Here is a 19,704-nt window from a genome sequence, read left to right on the forward strand (position 1 = left end):
TCTTTCACAACATTCCTGTTAACATTTCCCCAAATGAGGTCTGCCTATTTTTATTTGTATTTTTTGCAACAGCAATTAATTTAGCGTAAGAATGGCTATACTGGGTTAGGCCGAAAATCCATCCAGCTTATATTCTGTCTCTGACAGTGGCCATTAGACAATAGGGAAGAGCATAAGACCAGGCAAGTATAGAGTTATACATCCCTTGATGTACAACCCCCACCTTTTCTGGCAATCTGCAGCTTTGAGATGGTCTCAGCTAAAGTCTATCCATGTGGATCTTTGTGTTTAATACCCCTTGCTCAATTTTTATTCTGTGGATTTATCTATATTTATTTATTGCTTTTTGAAACTGTTTATATTTTTGGTATCTACAGCATCTTGTAACAGTGAGTTTTATAAATGTGCACTGTATGTGAAGAGGTTGTCTTTATAGTGTGTGATATTGATGTTTCAGATATATTTGTGATTTACTGTAATTTCTCATATCCTTTCTTGCTGTATAGATGCAAATCTGATTACTCACCATGTTGTACCTGTTCATTTGTCTTTTTTGAATTTATTATCACTGATTTTTGGACCTTTTTCTCCAATTTATTAGTATCCCTTTTAGTTCTAATCCTGTCCTTACAAGCACTATTAAATTTTAACAGTTTGGATGTCATTCACAGATTTTACAAACACTGTTGTCCGCATAATAAATGGAAGTGATTTGAACTAGGTCTGAGGCAGACCTCTGAGGGATTCTATTTGACAATCACTGTTTTATTGAAGCATTTTAATCAAGCTCGTAGCTTACTACATACAGTTTTTTGTTGAGTTTTTTATTATAGCTTAGAAGAATGCCATGTGGAATAATGGCAAAAGCTCTACAGAAGACAAATGTCTTCCCAGAAGCTTTTGCAGGGAGGACAGTTGTTAAAATTTGGGGTATTTTTACTTTGTTTAGTTTTTTAATGATTGGTGCCACTTGCCATGTTTAGAATTTTCTCTCTAGAGAAACTATAAGAACTTGCTATGTCAGTGAGTCCTCAGATACTTCTGAATTTACAAACTTTGAAAAATTAAAGCCAGGAGAAGAGTCACTGAAGAATAACTGCTGTAATATTCTCCACATTGATCTTTGTCATAAATGCAGCAACAGGTTATAGGGTTTACAGTGTACCGTGTTTAGTAGTGGTACAGTTTTCTTTCTGTTTAGCCAGCACTAAATATGAATCTGGGTAACTATGCCCTTTTTTACTAGGGAAAATGCAACATTGTGTTTCAGTGTTAAGTTTCAGCTTGCTAGTTTCCACCTTCCAAATATTTAGAAATAACCCTAGTGAAAGGGTGTATTTAATGCAACACACACGTAGTTAAGTAATTTCCTTCTACTAATAAAAAGATGTTTTCTTTAACAGGCGGCCCTTTTGGTTTGAAAAATGCATCAAATCTTCGGCCCTTAAATCTCCTACAGGTAATTGATACACTTGCACGCACTAACCATGATAATTTTTTGTATTGCTCTGGAAATGTTTAGTGCTTTTTACACATCGGCCCCCACAGCTCTTAAAAAACTTGCAATAAATGGCTTATTTCTGAACACTGTCTTCTATCACTTAAAGCAAGAGAAAAAGCTGGTTCTGTAAAGATAGCAAGTGGAAACAACATTCTCAGCTCACTACAAAGCAGCTGTTTCTCAGTAAGAATATAAAAATGCTGACATTTGAATTCAGGAGATTAATCCTCAAATCCCATTTTCTATTTTCAGCTTAGGCTTTTAGTGCAAATAATTCTAAAACTGAAATTATGCCTATTTGAAAAGTACAAAACAGTACAGCAGAATTACTCATGGTTACATGTATAGGCCTAAAAGCTGAGCTGAACATGCACCAATAGGTGCAGTAATTGCTTTAAAAGAGCTTCTGGTAATGGAAATAGAAGTCCGTGTAAAACGGTGTTTATAGGTTCTATAAATATTTTCTTTAAACACAAACATGTACAAAAGATGCTAATTATGTCAGAGTGTCACATAAAAGCATAGCGGGAAATGTTCATGGAACTGGATTTAGTTCCTGGATCTTGAAGTCATCTGCAAGTTACAGCTGCAGAGGTGCAGCTTCCAACTTCCACAGATCCCAAGTTCTACAAAAAAAAAAAAAAAAAAAAAAAAGAAAAAAAAGAAAAAAAAAAAAAAGTTTCACAAGCACCATGCTTCCAGAATTTAGTACCACTAAAAGGTTAGCCACAGCTTTGGTACTTCCTCCTACTACTCCTGTACACGCTCCAAAAGCATGGAATAGGGCTGGCACAGGAGGCAGTTATGCCAGTATAGAGCTATTCTGTAAAATGAAATGTTTGTATTTGTGATTCCAAATCAAAGTGTATCCACTCAGGCTACCACTGACATCTGTGTAAGTCAGGAATAATTTTGTTGAAATCAGTGCAATTAATACTATAAAACTGGAGTGAGATGAATCAAGACTGTTTAATTTTAACATTTCGTGCATCAGACTGCAATTTATGGACTGGAAACATCTAACCACAGTGGAATATTCTGAATATGAAATTAGTATACTGTGCTTTTGGAGAATATACATCTAGCTTTTGTGCAATCTCTACTATTTTAATTAAAGCGGAATAATAAGAATGTATTTTGCTGTAGAAATATCTAGCTACAATTAATGCAGATTTGTTTTCTGAGCATGAGGCTTTCTCACAAACAACAGCAATTGTAAACTGATTCATTTTAAAGGATTTTTTTCAAAATCTCCAAGGAGTGCATCATTATCAATATCATATTCATCCTAGGACAATGGGCAACTCAGCAGTTTGATTGAATTATGCCTTTTGTTTTTAATCTTCAACAGCTTCCAGGTGGTTCACTTATTTTTAACCCACTCCAGCAACAACAGCAGCAGCAGCTGTCACAGTTTTCTCCACTGCAACAATCTCAACAGCCTACAACCTGTAGTCCTCAGCAACAGGGAGAACAGGTGTGTGCTAACAGCCCTTAGTCTGGGGTGCTTGTATGAAACAGTTTCTCCTATTCTCCCCAATCTCCACAAGTAAATAAGCCTTTACAGAACAGATCTGAAACAGATGTGGGGAGGAAAGTGCTCCTCCAAATCCTTTTGAAACTGCAAAGACTGCAGTGGCTTTGTTGCCATGGCTGGAGCTGGGTCATACTTATTTATTTATATCCTGAATAAAAGAATAATAGCAAAAACTGGATAAGCATTGTCTTACTCTAATGTGAAAGAGAGACAGCCCACTGTATGAGTGGTGTGTTGTGCTGTGTCGCACCTAGCAGATACCATACACTTCAGATGAACAGAGAAGAGACACAGCACAGGACTGCTAGAGAGTAACTGGAATTCCCTATGTTGGGAGTTGCCTTAGGATCCTCACTGCTGTAGTTTAACCGAATTGTTCTCTCTGCACCCAAGAAAGTATCAGTTGGCTTTAAAGTTGTAATCTTAAGTTTGCTCTACTGCTGCCTATAATCAGTGTTAAAGGCTATAATCACTGAAGAAGTCTAAACTCTTGATGGAGACTAATCTGTCTGTTTTCTAAACACCAAATTTTGAGTGGTTGGTTCTACCTGTACTTAAAATCATACCAGGACTAACGCAGCAATTGGGGAAAACTGTAGCTGCTCTGCTATTGTGTTCTTTATAGTTACAAACTCCTTTGTCTCCTGGACATTCAAAACTTTCATTTTTCCAAGCAGTTTCCACTGGATACACAAATGTTTGTCTTAATTTTACTTGAGCTACTGCAGACTGTTCATAAATAGGATGACTGAATATTAGAGTATCAGTCTAGTATTTTATGTCTTTTATGTAGGTTGGTTTCTTAAAACGTTTCTGTGGCGTACAGTCTCCTGTGTCACAGGCCTTGTTCTGGAACGTGTGACAGTTTAATGAGAGACTTCTAGATTTATTCTCAGAATCCAAATGTCAGTTACTAGATGACTTTTTTAAAACCTGCAAGCTGGTGCTCTTAGGATTTCTAGATGTTGAATTAAAGACGTTCACCAAGGCTGATTTGAGCCTAGTACTTCCTACAGCAAAGTTCTTCTGAAGGAAATCAGTCTCTCAGTATTGGTTAACTTGTCCCTAAGGAACTTCTTTCTCACCACAAGTTAAGAGTAGGATTAGGGTCATTTGGCTAAAATAAGCAATTAGAAATACTAGATTCTTTAGCTTTTAGTAAGAACAAGAAATGTATTTGTTCAGAGTGTGGTAATCCAAATGCTTAGTGCCAACAGAATATCGTCTTTTCTCATACTTAGGGATTTTCTGTGCAGACGTTGGTTCTATGACTGATTTGTTACAAAAAAAAAAAAAAAAAAAAAAAAACACTTAATACACACTACCATAACACTTTCTTTAATGTGCAGTCTTTTGGCCAAGTTTACCTAGATCTTAGTGGCGTTATTTCATATGGTTATTCTAAAGAAGTACTACAGCAGCTCAAATTTGTTTCTTGTTTCTTTTTTCCCCTTATGATTGATAAACCACTCAGCTTGCTTGACTCACATATGTAATATGCTTAAGCACCTTCTCTCTAGATTTTTAAATTTATACATAATACAAGTTCTAAAATAGCCATAATTTGGCACTCATTGACCTTAATGGGCTCTTAATTCAATTTGTGTGATTAATGAGAGAGATGCTTTGTTTTGAAAAACAAATTTTAAAAGCAGGGGGATTTTTTTCATGAAACTAAGGAAAGTGTGGCACAATCTGAACTTGTGAATATAAATTTGAGACTTGTCACATTATGATTAGGATTTTTGCATATGGGTAGTCTCAGCTGATGATTTCAGTGGTGGGGGTGTAGGAAATAAAATGTGATAGGATTAGAAACATGAACAGTAGTCTCTGCTGACAGTTGCTGGGGAAGCTGACATCTGCCTGGGCCTTCTGCTAGGTAACAGGCATAATGCTGTCATTTCTCCTAGAGCTGTTTTGGGGGTTTTAGCATCTGTATGTTCCACTTCAGTAGTGATTACATTGCCTGTATCTGCACACATTATAAAAAGTAGAATTAAGAGTTTTAAAAAGGCATTTCAACCAGCTTTCTTTATTGATTGTTGCCAAAGTTTGGTAATAAGGATCAAGCTTTTTCATTTTTGCTAGGGGTCTGACCAAGGTCCATCCAATCAAGATCAGGCATTAGCTGCCCAACAAGCTGCTGTAATTAACCTGACTGGAGTAGGGAATTTTATGCAACCTCAAGCCACAGGTATGTGCTTGCTGAGCCTCCTTTTGTACTTGTGTTAATAAATTTATACTGAAATGAAGTTTGGTCTTAAAGTAGTCTTACAGTAGATCAGAACATTTTACTTTATTATCAGCACATGAATTATACAAGAAATAGTTTCTTTCAAAGCATGCACTTCTCTGCTTTGTTTAGCAGTTAAGCATAGTAAATTGATCATCTTTAAAGGATATGGATGTAAGTCACACTTAATACAAAAAGAAAATACAGAAAATTTTCATGCCAGACTTCATTGAGGAATGTTTCTTTAACTGTGCTTAACATCCAGTATGAGAAAGTTCTTTTTGTGTCTCTACATGCACTTCATAATCTAATTACCTTCTAACTAACCGAGTATGTATATCACATTTTATTCTGTATTGTTTCCAATTTTACTTTGAAACTAATTCTACTGATTCCTCTTTTTGTTACTTTCTATTCCTGTGTCTTCCTTTTCTAACCCTGGCAAACTCAACCTCACCTCTTTGACCTGCCTGCTTCCCCTTTTCCTTTTCATAGTGTTGTCTCAGCTTGGCTCTGCCATGAACAGACCTGAGCAAAGCCTTCCTCAGCAGAGACTCCAGCTCTCTTCTGCCCTACAACAACAACAACAAGCCTTGCAGCAGCAGCAGCAACAGATACAAGTAATCCAGCAACTTCACTCTGACTGCATTTAAAAACAAATATAATAATTCTCAGCTCCAAACCAAAAAATTGTGCCTCTTAGATTTTTTTTTATTTATTTATTTTTTATTTTTTTTTACTAATGTCTTCATGGTCTCTCAACCAGTAAAACATTTTGGCAAACTACATCTTGAAAGATTTAAGAATTTGTTGTTATCTCAGCTTGGAGCACTGAATTTATTTTTATTCATTGAAGCCATCCACCTTCCTGATTTGATAACATTCAAGGAGTGCTTGTGGCACATTAAAAAAAAATAGCAGGTGCCATTAAGATTTCAGAATAATATAACAACATGAACTGTAAGCACCTGTAAGTTCAAATGTAGCACAGCTCCAGTTAGTACGTGGAAAAAGTAGCTCTGGCAAAGCATTCCTTTAGCATACTGTCATTCAGATGCTTTATAAAGAAGATCTTAGTATTCTACCACAGTCTCCTTCAGGTGATACATGTGGAAAAGACATAAACTAAAGAAATACTATGCTAAAAATGTACTGCTTAACCAAACAGATTCACTGAAGTTGCTGAGTTACTGCAGTTACTGCAACTGAGAGGGCAGGCAAAGAAACAACACTAGGTATATGTTTAAAATATTTGATACACCCTCAGTAGGCTTCTGTGCCACTGGTGCTGCTTGACTGTATTTATTGCCCCAGTATGTGGTGTATTCCTTTTTGTTAACCCTGTACTTTCTCTCAATTTATTTCATTTTTCCCTTCCTGTCATTCTTCCTGAGAGGAAAGGTAGCTACAAAGCTAACTCTTAACAAGCTTTTTTTTTTTTTTTTTCCCTCCTTTTTCATGGCAGCAGTTGCGATTCTTGCAGCATCAAATGGCTATGGCAGCAGCAGCAGCACAAGCAGCTCGCCTACGACATCAACAGCATTCAGGCAGCCACTCAAAAAGTAAAAGGAAAAGAGGCATGCCGGCTCCTCCAAAATCCTGAGACTTGCATTTGCTCATAATTAATGATTCAAAGGGGATTTTCTATATTTAAAAAGGAGAAAGCTTAAAAACAAATCAGTGTTTTACATTGCTGGTGGGAAAATGAACTTTTGAAGTTACACTGAAATAAATGAAGCTGTTTTAGGGAACCAAAGCATCTATAAAGCAGCTAGGGCTTGGTTTCCTTAAGTCATTTAATTTTTTTAACAGAATGTTTTATCCTGTATTTTTTACCATTCAGCAGCATTGTATATAGTATAAGGGTGAAAATCATTTTAGAAAAAATGAACTTTGTAAATGTAGTATTGGTATTTGTTTATTTAGTATAAAAGGTTTGTGAACACTGTAACAAATACAATTTTTACAAATCCATTTTTGAAAAGATCTTGCCTTTTGTTCATTTGGGTTGTATACTTTTTATCACTTTGTCAATCAGCTTCTTTACTTCTTTGTGTCTTGTAACAGCTCTGGTGATACAATCCTGAAGTTTGGCTCCTGTCAGAGGACTTCCACCTAAAAATTAAAAGAAAAATTTGATTTTCCCCTTACACTTTGGTTAGGTTTATTTAAGTCTGTTTTCCAGTTGGAAACATTAAATAATACAGTAATTCTTGTGACCCGCATCTTAGATATGGGGCATATATAGCTTCCCCAGCTATACTGAAGCTGTCAGGCTTGCTTTAGGTTTTAACTAAAAGAGACTTTGCACAAGATTAATCCTTTGCTACATATAAGAATATATATATAGGGCTAACGATGACTTTTTTTAAAAAAATCTTAAGTCATGCTACCTTTTTCAAACTTAATTTCAAGTGCAATGATTTAAGCACTCCATGTGACCATCTGTTATCATAAAGCAGACACATTTTGCAAATAAATGTAGGTAAAGCATATTTAAATCAAAAAAGGTCATCTCCATAGTTCCTGTGTAATAAACTTAGAAGTTTATTAAACTTAGAAGTACCTGGCTTGTGGACTGAACACAGTCTACCTTCTTCATCAGTTACAACAGTTACTGTTCCAGTTGCTAAGTCTTCCTCTTCTACAGTTGGATCAACAATCAGTAACGTGCTTTTGAAAAAAATACATGCACACATGTTGGTATATGATGATCCATTAACTTCATTTGCAAAATACAAAAAAGTAATTAATTTTTAAGCATAATCTTACCAAATATTTAGAATGTGATTTACTGTACAGGCTTATGTTTACACCAGTTATCAAAATATACCAATATATAAAAAAAAAAAGAATTACAGAAAGGGAGATTTCACATTAATTTCAAGGGCCTACTTGAGTCTGTAAAGGCTTACCATTACAATTTTTATGCATAAACTTGTAGGTCAAAGATCTGCACTACCTATTTATTTCAGGAAAATACCAATAAACTACCATTTGCAACATGTAGTCACTTACAACTACACAAAGACCGTGTTACTGCTTTTGTGTAGACCCTACTTTAATCTCTTTTCTGGACCTGAAAGGTAAACTACACTTCAAAGAGCAAGTTTATCAAAGTAGTTCTCAATTTCTGATCAGATTTCTAACACTGATCAGGCTAGGAGTAGTTCAAAAATTTGATTGAGTTCCTTAAGTTAACTGAAATAAACTGTCATAGATCACATACTGTAGATCATTAAAAGACATTAAATAGTCATTTTTGAACCCTCTAGTAAGTTAAAAATGGAGGAAATGAACTAAAAAAATTAGACAATATCTCAACTATAAGTACAACAACAAAAATTTGAAATAAAAAAAAACTATATAAGTACAACAACAAAAATTTGAAATAAAAAAAACCTATAATTCAGCCTTAGTTTCTTCTTAAAAAATCATTGCTGTTATAAACATTTGGCCCTATCCATAATTTAAAACCTAAACAGGCTGAAGTATCAGTATCAAGATAGGAAAAATAATACATGAAATTTTCATGAAGTCTCAACTTACATAAAAATGTTATTTGAACAATGTAGTATTGATGTAATCAAACTCAGCTTAGCAGCTCAAGTGCAACTACACTACATGATGTTTATGACAAGGTTGGGGGAGAAATCAGTAGTTTAGTTTTAAGAGCTGATTAAACAAACTAGTAAGAGCAACAAAATTTTTTCACTTTGAACTATTTGAATGTAATACATAACACTGGTCACAAACATACACTTCCTAATTAAAAACAAAATTCTTCTGGACAATTTAAACTTTAAAAATAATTTCCACCTTGCTGTTGTTAGCAATAGTGTAATGAAAACATCAGTCCCTAGCTATGCTACACAAAAATGTCTTTTTAAAAAAAAATAAAAAAGTTTTAACCAAATGCACTCTGCAGCATCAGCCCTTTGCATGATGCAGGTGACCTACATACATGAAGAGTCTGATGCATCAGACTTAATAGTTGTGAACAGGTCAGTTTCACAGGAGCCATGCAGTGCGGCTGTGCAGTGCTCTACATGAGTGTGCCTGGCCCTCAGCCATCACCCAGATGTTTTATGTACTCAAAGAGGGCTTTTAGGCAGGAAGAAAAATCTCTGTGGAAGCTAGGGTATATAAAACTATTATTTGGAGGGCTGTGCCAATGCTACAGAAATACTAAAAAAACAGAACATATATGTACACGTGAATACACATTATACATATAACATGCCATCAATGTTTAGTTTTAGGAGATAAAGGCAGACTTACAAAGAATAACTTGTTTGATGCAAGAGTCAGTTCCAGTGAGAGGAGGAAAGACCTACACAGCGTAACTGATAGCTATCTTCTAAAGGCAACTCTTTGTCTGTTGGTGAGTATGAGTGATTTGAGCGCAAATAATACCTCCTGATAACTGTGTGCCTATCATGGGATACAAACTTCTGCACTTTTAGTCTACATCAAACTTAAAATTCACAAGAACTGGTATTAAAGCAATCAACAGAAGCACTCTAAAATACTGGTAACTTAGTTTGGTTCATTTTGGTAATCAGCTGGTCAACATTTGAGTTTGGCATCTGCTCTTCCCACTGTGGGCATCTCATGTTTGAATAAAAGGGTCTATTAGTAATTTCTGTCAATACAGATAAATGTGCCATAATCTCCAACCACCATAAATCTTCAATCCGATTCCTAGACCAGTGATCATCTTATTTATCATTTTTTGCTTCTCAAATGGGTTTCACCATAAATACATGCATTTTTTTATGAACAGCTACAGAACATTTAACTTCCACATTCCCAAGAGCAGAAATACTTTGTGATAGTACTTAAAACCACGGGTTGAGCAGATTAGTCTGTCACAGAATAGAATCACTGTGTAATTAACATGCCTAGACTAAATGAAAAGCTAGTAAATAATTCCAGCAGAGGAGTCACAGTATGGCTGAGGTCGGAAGGGACCTCTGGAGATCACCCACAACAACACCCTGCTCAAGCAGGGTCACCTACAGCATGTTAGACAGAGTTGCATCCAGACTGGGTTTTGATTATCTTCAGAGAAGGAGACTCTGCAACCTGTGCCAGTGCTCTGTCACCCTCACAGGGAAGAAGTTCCTCCTTATATTCAGGTGGAACTTCCTGTGGTTCAGTTTTTGCCCGTTGCCTCTTGTCCTGTCACATGGGACAACGGAAAAGAGTTCAGCCCCAGCCCCTTGACACCCTCGCTTCAGGTACTTGTACACATTGATAAGATCCCCTCTCAGTCTTCTCTTCCCCAGGCTGAAGAGGCCCAGCTCTCGCAGCTGTTCCTCATAGGGCAGGTGCTCCAGCCCTCTGAGCATCTTTGTAGCCCTACGCAGGACTCTCTCCAGTGGCTCCATGTCCCTCTTGTCCTGGGGAGCCCAGAACTGGACACAGGACTCGCAATGAGGCCTCCCCAGGGCTGAGTAGAGGGGCAGGATCACCTCCCTCCACCTGCTGGCAACACTCTTCCTAATGCACCCCAGGAGACCATTGGCTCTCTTGAGTGCAAGAATGCATTGTTGGCTCACAGTTGACTTCTTATCCACCAGCACTCCCAGGTCCTTCTCTGCAGAGCTGCTTTCCAGCAAGTCAGCCCCAAGCCTGTACTGGTGCCTAGGGTTATTTCTCCCTAGATGCAACTTTCCCTTGTTGAACTTCATGAGGTTCCTCTCCACCCAATTCTCAAGCCTGTCCAGATCTCTGAATTGCAGCATAGCCTGCTGATGTATCAAGTCAATCTGTCAGATGTCATTAGTTTAAGTTTTCATCATCAGATTCTTTACCTACAGGAATATTGATTTAAGAGTGCTGGTCATACATCATATTGGGCAATTATGCTTTCAGTTATCCAGAGTTCTTGTTTTAGCTGGACTGTTACTTATTGCTGCTTCTTTTGACTAAGTCCTTGGTATAAGCTGTTCAAAAATACCATCTTTTACATCCATAAGCATCTGAAAGATTAATTCTGTTGTCAAAGATACTGCACAAACATAAAACAATATTCATTCCAGAAATTCATCGCAATCCTAGAGTACTTTTAAGTTTATCTTTTAGGTGGGGAATCAGTTCTGCTTTAAGTCACAGGAAGAACTTGGATAGACTTCACTTTGTTCTACTGCATACTCATTCATACCAGAGGGCTGTGGAACAGTTCAGCAAGACAGGCCTAGGATAAGAGTAAGTGAAACTGCACTGACCCACACTGCATGGTCTTCACTAGCTCAAATGGGTGAAAACTGACCCCCTTCCTTGGGTAGTACCCTCTCTTTTTCTCCACTTCTTTTAACTATACAGCTGTTTTTGTAAGTATAAAACCTTTAACAACTTACTCATCGAATATAGCAAATGATGTGGCAACTGGATGCTTTCTGATGATCAAAGGATTCTTCTGTTTTAAATTAACTTCTGATAAACCTGTTTCTTCATTTACCGTAACTGCTGGCAACTGTACTGAAGAGAAGGAAAAAGGATAATGGTATATCATTAAACATTTTTTGGGGGAAGGCTAGAGATGACCAGGACTACTGACATATTTAAGCTATTCTTTCACCATATTGGTAAGCCACTGAAAACAGATCAGAATAGTTTTTGGCTACATTATCAGTGTTCTGTACATAGAATTTCTTCAATTCATTGAAAATATTTAGCTTAGAACTATCTGTCCAAATAAGTATTTAATTTTGCTTCTCAAGTTCTTCTTTACACAGAAGAATTTTCTGCTTCAAAAATGCTGTAAAATTCCAGTACCTTAAGAGTGGTATTTCACAGAAACCGTTCCCCCAGAGCCTACTAACCATATTAAGAACAGGAATATAGTCTCATCTCAGTGACTTTTTATACACCTGTAGAAATAGTACAATCCAATTTTCAGAAAACTCTCCCTCAGACAACACATACCATGTCAGAGATAGCATCACGGAAATAAAAAGCAAGGAAGCTGCAGGAATTCAAAGGCAAGCAGTTCATAGTCAGACAATGAGGCTTTGCCATAAGCATCCTTTTATACTACCCTCCTACTGGCACATAAAACCCACAAACTTGTGAATTATCAATCCAAATATTGGATACATCAAAATCATTTTTCGAACTCTAATAAAACTAGATCTAAATACACTATCGTGACAATAAACAAACCCACAGCACAGTATATGCAAGTATAGCTTGCATATACTAAATAGATTAACAAGTAAAACTCTGATCTAGATACTAAAGTTGTTTATGGCCACTGTTGAAAAATTCAGATTTCTAGGATGCAACACACAGCAGAATGGCTATTAGCCTCGTAAGAGAGGGACAATATGCATGGAAAAATATGCAGCTTATAGCCCAGCTGTTAAGCATCTATAGAAATCCAAACTGTCATTTCTACTTCATATTTATATTTTAGTAATTTAGGGTTAAAATGACAGGAAAAAAAATAGTGCAAAGGAATTATGAGTTGCCTAGTCATTGTGATTCAGAATGGACATAGTTCTCCAAACAATAATAATGAGGGTGCAGATCTTACTCCAGAGAAAAAACTTACCATTTTTTAATGCTGCTAACAAAGCAAAGGTACTGGCATCCAAAATGTTTCCATCATAATCCAGACATATGATATCACAGTATAACACCCAAGCAAGCTACCAAAAAAGATTTGCATATGTGAGATATTACAGCAGGTAAAGAAATGGGGCGTTATTTAAGCTAATGCTGACCATACGAACAAAGATGCTTACTTCTATAATAATTAACTTCTGCACTTTAGATGTAATCCAAGACACCAAAACTAAAAAGTAAAAATCTGTAACCCCAAATACCTTCTTTAAAGTCCTTACACTGTGATCTTGTTAGCAAGTCCCTCTTCATTTTGAGATACATCTTACCTTGCCATTTGCAATACACAGATCTTCTTTCTCTATCATCTGTGAACTAAAATAAAATGAGAATGTAAACCAAGAAACAGAAAATTATTTTGCGGAGTTGTTTTTGTTTTAAATGCACTAAAATGGTTCTTACTTTTCAATCACATCTGCAATGAACTGGCTAGCTGCCTGAGCCTCTTCACCAGGAGGTCCAGGGCGAAACCTTGTTGAACAGAGGGATGGCAGTTCTACATTGGGAACTAGATATCAAAAATCATTGGTTACAAACTAATGAAAGCATGCTATAAAAAAATCAAAAACATAAATACAACAATATCAACAATATACATTACCATTAATATTATTACCTCTTAATACCATTTTATGTACTTCAAATGAAAGGCAAGACTAAGAACTTATCAATCAAGTCTTCCTTCTTCTCCCCTCAAAAATTAAGCTACGTGTGAGCTTTGTAGTAAAGAATTTATGCTACCTTGCACTCTGAAACTATTTACTCCATGCAAAAAGCATACGCCTAGCTACCATTTTCTGTTTGTAATCCTGCTATGAATATCATGACTTCACACAAACTCTTCTTTAAATGTTAGGCATTCTTAACTAGATCAAGAGACAATAGCATTTTCATCCCACAGCCTGACATTACTGGTATGCTATCTGCTTTTCATCAACTTTTATAACTTGATGCTTTAGACATGAAGCAAAAACATGCATAAAGTTTACAGAATAAAGAAATGAGAGCATAATCAAGTTCACTGAAAACAACGTACTTTGGAAATACCTTACGAAAAGGGGATTTAGTAAAAGCTCTTAGTTTCACAGAAGGTTTTCATTTCAAAAGAATTCCATAAAGGAGCAAAAAGCTACCCTCAGGATTTGTACAATCCCCTGAGAAATAAGCAGCTACAAAAATGGGTCTACTTCACTGTTTTTAAAGGAGTTAATTTTTTTTGTCTCTTTGGGATTTCAATACAAAAGTTAACATGCCTTTGCATAACCCTGCAAGCCACAATCTTTTATAAATGAACCTTCCTACCTCATTATACACATTTCCCCCCTTCCTCCCTTAGTATACATACTTCCCCCCTACTGAAGGCATCATTTCAGCCTGGGCTGGAATCAGCCATGAGAAGGTAGCTTTGCATGGAGAACTCAAAAGCAGGACAAGGGAATTTTGAACTGGAAAAAGGCTCAGCAGATCCTGCTTTATGTCACCACACCAGCACTAGAAAGCTACAATACCAAAATTAGTAGTCCCTGATTTAGGCTATTGGATTTTGTTTCTGAAGTGCTATACGTTAATTGGGAAACTTTAAAGAATGTAGTACAATTTTATCTAGTTTCTTTTAAAGTTCTTTATAACGCATTCCATCTATCCCATCATTACAGCCATTTAGCTGAAGTAATACAAGATCTGAGTAAGATGCATATTTAAGTACTTACCAATATATCCCTTATTAGGAGAATCTACTGGAGGTGCTGCAAGTTCCTGCAGAATGAGACAAAATAAAAAGGTGAATTTTGTTCACAAAAAGAGTTTCTTTCCTATGTATGAACAGTTATTTTCTTGATGGTATCATTATAGTTAGATTGACCAAGAGCCATTTTTATCAGTGACTTTCAAGTTTTCAGGTATATGTATCTGTATTTGGCATGAGGGAAAACTCAATACAGGGGTGTAAAGTGATTTGTCTCCTGCTTCACAGCAGGCCAGATGTAAAGCTGAGGCTGGAAGTCATTCAAGAGTCCAGCTACACAATTACCAATTCACTTGAATATTCCACAGCTCTTCATTTAGCTTTTATCAATAAATAACAACTTTAATTTTGCCTATTTCTTCCCCCGATACACAATACATAACACAAAATACATGTTTTCAGATTGTACAGGTAGGATTAGACAATGAAATTGCATTTAGTTTCAGGCCTGAAAGTAACCCACACAAAGGACTGTAACTGAGTGGCACATTATCGCAGCTCTCCAGAAGATTTATTCTAAAGATCAATGCAAAAATTCAACTACAGTTAAAATAGAAAACATCCATACCGCTTTAACTCCACATATTACTGTAGTATTTCCTAACTTCACCAGGGCAGAACCATCTGCTGTTGTAATTGAACCTGAAGAGAGAAAGTACTGTTCAATAAAATTTGTTTCTATTCCAAGCGCCTTAGTTAACAACCAACCTCACAAAGCATTTACATCATTTAAAAACAAACAAAGGCTAAAGAAAGCATCCATGAATTCAGCATGGGAACAGAATCGCTCCTTTTCTACCACTTAAAAGACTGGATTATTAACATTTCTAAAACATAAGCAAAGGATTGCTAATTCCTTGATTCAAAATTCATTACTAGTATTTTCTCCCAAAATTCTGTCTTAGAATAAGCCTGCCTCATTATCACCTTGATACAGTTTTCTCATATTTACCATACAACTTTTAGTTCATTAATGTAAATCTGAAGTAGTAATTTCTTTTAGACGAAGAGCAGTCAATGATCTGTTGGATGAAAATGTATCTTTCTACCATGCAAACACATAAAACAGCAAGAGAAAGTTCTAAATCCCACAGATCCTATCAAAAGAGAACTTTTATAGACCAGGAATCACAGACAGTTATTGTAACACCACCATCTGAGTGACTTGTTGTAAAACCTAATGGAAAGCCAACACAGTGGAAGAGACCTGCTAACTCCAGTTTGAACAATAAGCAGCAATTCTTCCATGGCAGCATGCTAAGCTGTAGTTTTCTTTCAAAAAGTTAAATTAATTACACTCTTCAAAAATCACAGCAAGGTCTAGGAAAGGCTCCTCGGAAAGACAAGGTGCTGCTGCTTGCTATATAGAAGTATGTCTGTGTGAGACAGCTGCTCATCAAGTTAAAAAACAAAGCAGAAGCCAGGAGTCACTGCCTCTCTCAAGATGCTACAGCATTCCGTGTATGCCTAGATAACGCCTTCAGCATCTATAATGTACACAGCTGATCTTAGAATTAGACAAGCATCTAAGCACGCTAAACTATGCTATGCAGATCAGCCCAGAGGTAGGACTGAGTAACAGCGCTCAAATATATTCCTGTACAACTCATTCTTTTTAACACTTACTGAAATTATAAATACAAATCCTACTCCTTTCTTGTTTCAAAATTCAAGTATCAGGAAAACCAAGTCATTAAGGGCACCAACTATAAAAATCCGAGAATAATAATAAAAATCCCTTTCATTATTATTATTCCAAATAAGCACTTACCTATGTTGACAGTGGTTGCCCGGAATTCACCTAACTCCCTTCCATCAGGTCGACAGTTCTCCTTCTAAAGAAAATTACAAAACAAATTAAAAAACACGTTTCATGAAATAACACCCCAACATTTATGTTTCGTGTGTTTATACAAAAAGTGTTCTCTTATTTATAGCAGAAATACGGAGTTACAAAATTGCTAGAGAAAGCTCAGTCATACTCTGCCTAGCTTTGCAACTGTGGTTTTAGACTCCAAATTTTATAAAAAAATATATACATAACAATGGATTAATTTTCTCAAGGATACATGCTACAGACTAGATTCAGAAAGCTATTCAAGAATGAATACTATTGATAAATTTAGAAAATTCCCACATTTCTGCATTGTTTAGTTTTTGTAAGTAATTCCCCTTCCCTACTCAGTGAAGCTCTGAAAAATATTTTCAATCAAAAGCTGTAAACAAAACCTGCACATACATATTAAATTAGAAGCAGCCCCAATTTACCAGCACATTAGATGGGAATGATAATTCACCATAATTTCAAGTTTCTCAAAAGCAAAGACTTTAATTAACGGTTCAATTAATGTATATTCATATCTTAAACGTATTTCGTTATCTAACAAGTGTTTTAGAAAGTAAAGGACTGTAAACTAAGCCCCAGTAGGCAATGAAGCTTCTGATAACATACATATCCATTCTGCATTTAGAAAAAATAAAGCTGACTGCTGGATTCATTTCTTAATATTATTTTAGTAATGCATAAACTAATATAATACGCATTACCAAAAAAGTCAGTGTTCTTCCTCCACATTCATGGTGAATATGGTTAGTAGTAGTAGTCTCCATTATTTATCTTTTTAGTAACATCTAAAAGCCCAGTCTGGGATCATTTTGTACTAGACACAAACCTGGGCCACTACCTTAGTCAAGTTTAATTCACATTGCTTCTGAGGCCAAAAGAAGCATTTATTCATGTGAAGTTAAACTTACTGCAGAATATATGCCACAGATATAAGGGAAATAGAAAAATTTAATTAAGGGGGAAAATAGTTATACTCCTCACAGCATGTTTTGCTTTTGAAGTTTCAGGTTTCCATACAGATTACAACCAATATATACATGCACATCATGTTCTACTCACCAAAAATCTTCTATAATATTCCAAAGGTTCCACTGTTCTAGAATAAATAGAAATTGAAGTTTACACGCAGTCTCTGATAGCTAAGATATAACAAAAAAAAAGAAAAAAAAGAAAAGCAGGCAACTCCCTACAACAGTAAACTGAGAATCAAGCTAACTAGTAAAGTTAACTAGCAATACGATCACAGCAAGATCAGGAAACTTAACTGATCTAAGATGAAGCCTTCTAAGTTTCAGAAAACTAGCTGCCGTAATTCCTGTATACATGTAATCATACATGTATACAGGAAAAGGTTTAGAAAAACTGAGGATGAAGAAATAAACATTTTACCTACTTAAAATAAAATGCTTCTTGCTTACAGTTAGGGAAATTGCATGCCCATATGCTTATACAAACTAGCTTTCACCTCAAGAATCTTAAAATTATTATTCAGGTAGTTAGTTAAGGTCAAAAAGAGTGTTTATTGAGGCAAGAGTGTCAAGTGTTTTTGAAGAAATGGTGCAGAAAGGGTAAATTAATAAATTATCTGAAATATTTTGTTAGTTCAATGACTGGATTCAGAAGTACAAAACAATTTATCAGTCTGGAAACATAATAGCTTTTTCTTAGAACTCTTTTAAATAAAAATATAACATTATGAAATATGCTTTATGCAGTGTTTCAGTTGAGGAATATTTAATGTGTACCATTAATACTACCAACATAGTCTGTATATCAGTATTTTCAGCATAGAACACCTAAACAAAAAAAGATAGAGAGGCAGTGTGATATATGAACAAAGCCAAAGGTTTTGTTCAAATAAACGTTTCCAGAAAAACAGAGATTAACTGGGGACAATTTTTACCAAGCTTTCCAAATACAAGCTAACATACAGAGACATCACAACTTATGACGACAAGCATGAATTAACCCCTGTCAATTCCCTATATATGCCTCTACTTCTGTTTTTAATGCCATCATAAGGCTTATTTTTTCCTGATTCACACAGGTGCACCTGCTACACCGTCCCATGATTGTAAGCCAGAAATCTGGAAAGAGCAGTAACAGGAAGAATAGTCATAAACAGGTTGTAGAAAAAGTACTGTGTTTCCTACTTTCCTATGTTTTTCATAACTGTAATTCTTGTAATTGGTTCTTTAAAGCAACACTGACGGTACCTCTTCCCTTTCTCAAAGGCTGCCCTTCTCCAGCTCTAATGCGTGGGTCAGTGTTTCGGAACAGAAAGAATAACCCAACATTTCAGGTTGGAAAGGGCCTCTGGAGGCTGTCTGGCCCAGCCCCGTGCTCAGGTTGCTCTGGGCCTTGCCCAGCAGTCTGTCTCCAAACAGGGAGATCCCACACCCTCTCTGGCTGACTACCCCTCACCGTGAAAACTATTTTCTCTAATATCTAATCAGAATTTGACATGTTTCAATTTGTGTCTCCTGTCTCTCATCCTGTCCCTATCTAACTTTTCTGTCTTCTCTACATCCCTCCTCCACTTAGGCAGTGAAAGACCTTATCAAATCTCTGTGCTGTAGGTATGAAATAGGTTGTGCAGGGATGTCCACAAGCTCTACAGGCACCTCCAAACGTCCGTGTACTTCTTGGCAGGGCAGCGCTGACAAAATACAGCATTGCAACTGCCCCGGCGCCACGCGAGTACCACGGAGGCACGCGCGGCCCCCAGAGGGGAAGCTGGCAGGCAGGCTGCGCTTCGCCGTGGCAGCCGACGGCTTCGCGTCACAAATCAAACGAGACCCGAAAATAACAGCTTAAAGCGTTTTAAGAAGAGAGCGAGCTCCATCCCCGCTCTCCTTGGGCCGCCACGCGGCTCTAACGGCCCCAACGGCCGCGGCGCGAGGCGGCGCCGCGCGGGCACCCGCCGGCCGCGGACGTCACCGCCGCGCCGCGGGAGCGGGGCCGCCCGGCGGCGCAGGCGGCACGGAGCGGCCGGGAGGCACCGGCTCGGCGCCGGCGGGCAGCAGCGGCGCCGAGCCGCCGTCACTCACTTAAAAGCCGTCGCCATCGCCGCGTCGCTGTCTCTCCCCCTCGCTCGGGTCTCCTTCCGGCGCGGCGCTTCCCCGCGACGCGGCCGGCCGGAAGCCGCGGCCCTGCGACGCGGCGGCGCTGACAGGCCCCGGCCGCCGGGGGGCGCCGGCGGCTCGCA

At 37.2% G+C, this 19,704-nt stretch overlaps 2 protein-coding genes across 12 annotated transcripts in view; one reads left to right on the forward strand and one right to left on the reverse strand.

Annotated features, from left to right (window-relative positions):
• Window positions 1-7,248, forward strand: part of SUPT20H (SPT20 homolog, SAGA complex component) — a 34,841-nt gene extending 27,593 nt beyond the window's left edge. For 6 of the 10 annotated variants that reach the window (XM_062567085.1, XM_062567092.1, XM_062567088.1 and 3 more), the window contains exons 21-24: window positions 1,404-1,459; window positions 2,853-2,978; window positions 5,130-5,235; window positions 6,740-7,248. In XM_062567085.1, coding sequence (XP_062423069.1) covers window positions 1,404-1,459; window positions 2,853-2,978; window positions 5,130-5,235; window positions 6,740-6,840 — 389 coding nt within the window. In that variant the 3' untranslated portion in view covers window positions 6,841-7,248. The remainder of the gene's footprint in view (window positions 1-1,403; window positions 1,460-2,852; window positions 2,979-5,129; window positions 5,236-6,739) is intronic. The other 4 variants (XM_062567089.1, XM_062567094.1, XM_062567091.1 and 1 more) reach the window with 2 other exon arrangements.
• On the reverse strand, window positions 5,355-19,637 carry EXOSC8 (exosome component 8). Of its 2 annotated transcripts, none has more exons than XM_062567096.1 (11): window positions 19,547-19,637; window positions 17,556-17,592; window positions 16,422-16,485; window positions 15,219-15,292; window positions 14,616-14,661; window positions 13,309-13,414; window positions 13,176-13,221; window positions 12,836-12,932; window positions 11,640-11,760; window positions 7,841-7,947; window positions 5,355-7,389 (listed from the first exon to the last, which is right to left on the reverse strand). In XM_062567096.1, the coding sequence occupies exons 1-11, from the start codon at window positions 19,561-19,563 to the stop codon at window positions 7,274-7,276; spliced, it is 831 nt and encodes a 276-aa protein (XP_062423080.1). In that variant the 5' UTR covers window positions 19,564-19,637; the 3' UTR covers window positions 5,355-7,273. The 2 variants fall into 2 exon arrangements, with proteins under 2 accessions (XP_062423080.1, XP_062423082.1); XM_062567098.1 differs by having other exon boundaries at window positions 17,556-17,587; window positions 19,547-19,595.
• Between the last annotated feature and the right edge of the window lie 67 nt (window positions 19,638-19,704).

This window comes from Rhea pennata, chromosome 1, assembly GCF_028389875.1.
Source record: "Rhea pennata isolate bPtePen1 chromosome 1, bPtePen1.pri, whole genome shotgun sequence".
NCBI lineage: Eukaryota > Metazoa > Chordata > Aves > Rheiformes > Rheidae > Rhea > Rhea pennata.

Coding starts and splice junctions, on each gene's coding strand:
- EXOSC8 (XM_062567096.1), bottom strand. Junction 15,293..16,421: donor GGCAACCACTGTCAACATAG/GTAAGTGCTTAT, acceptor TTCTCTCTTCAG/GTTCAATTACAACAGCAGAT. Junction 11,761..12,835: donor GTTAGCAGCATTAAAAAATG/GTAAGTTTTTTC, acceptor CCTTCTCTTCAG/TACAGTTGCCAGCAGTTACG.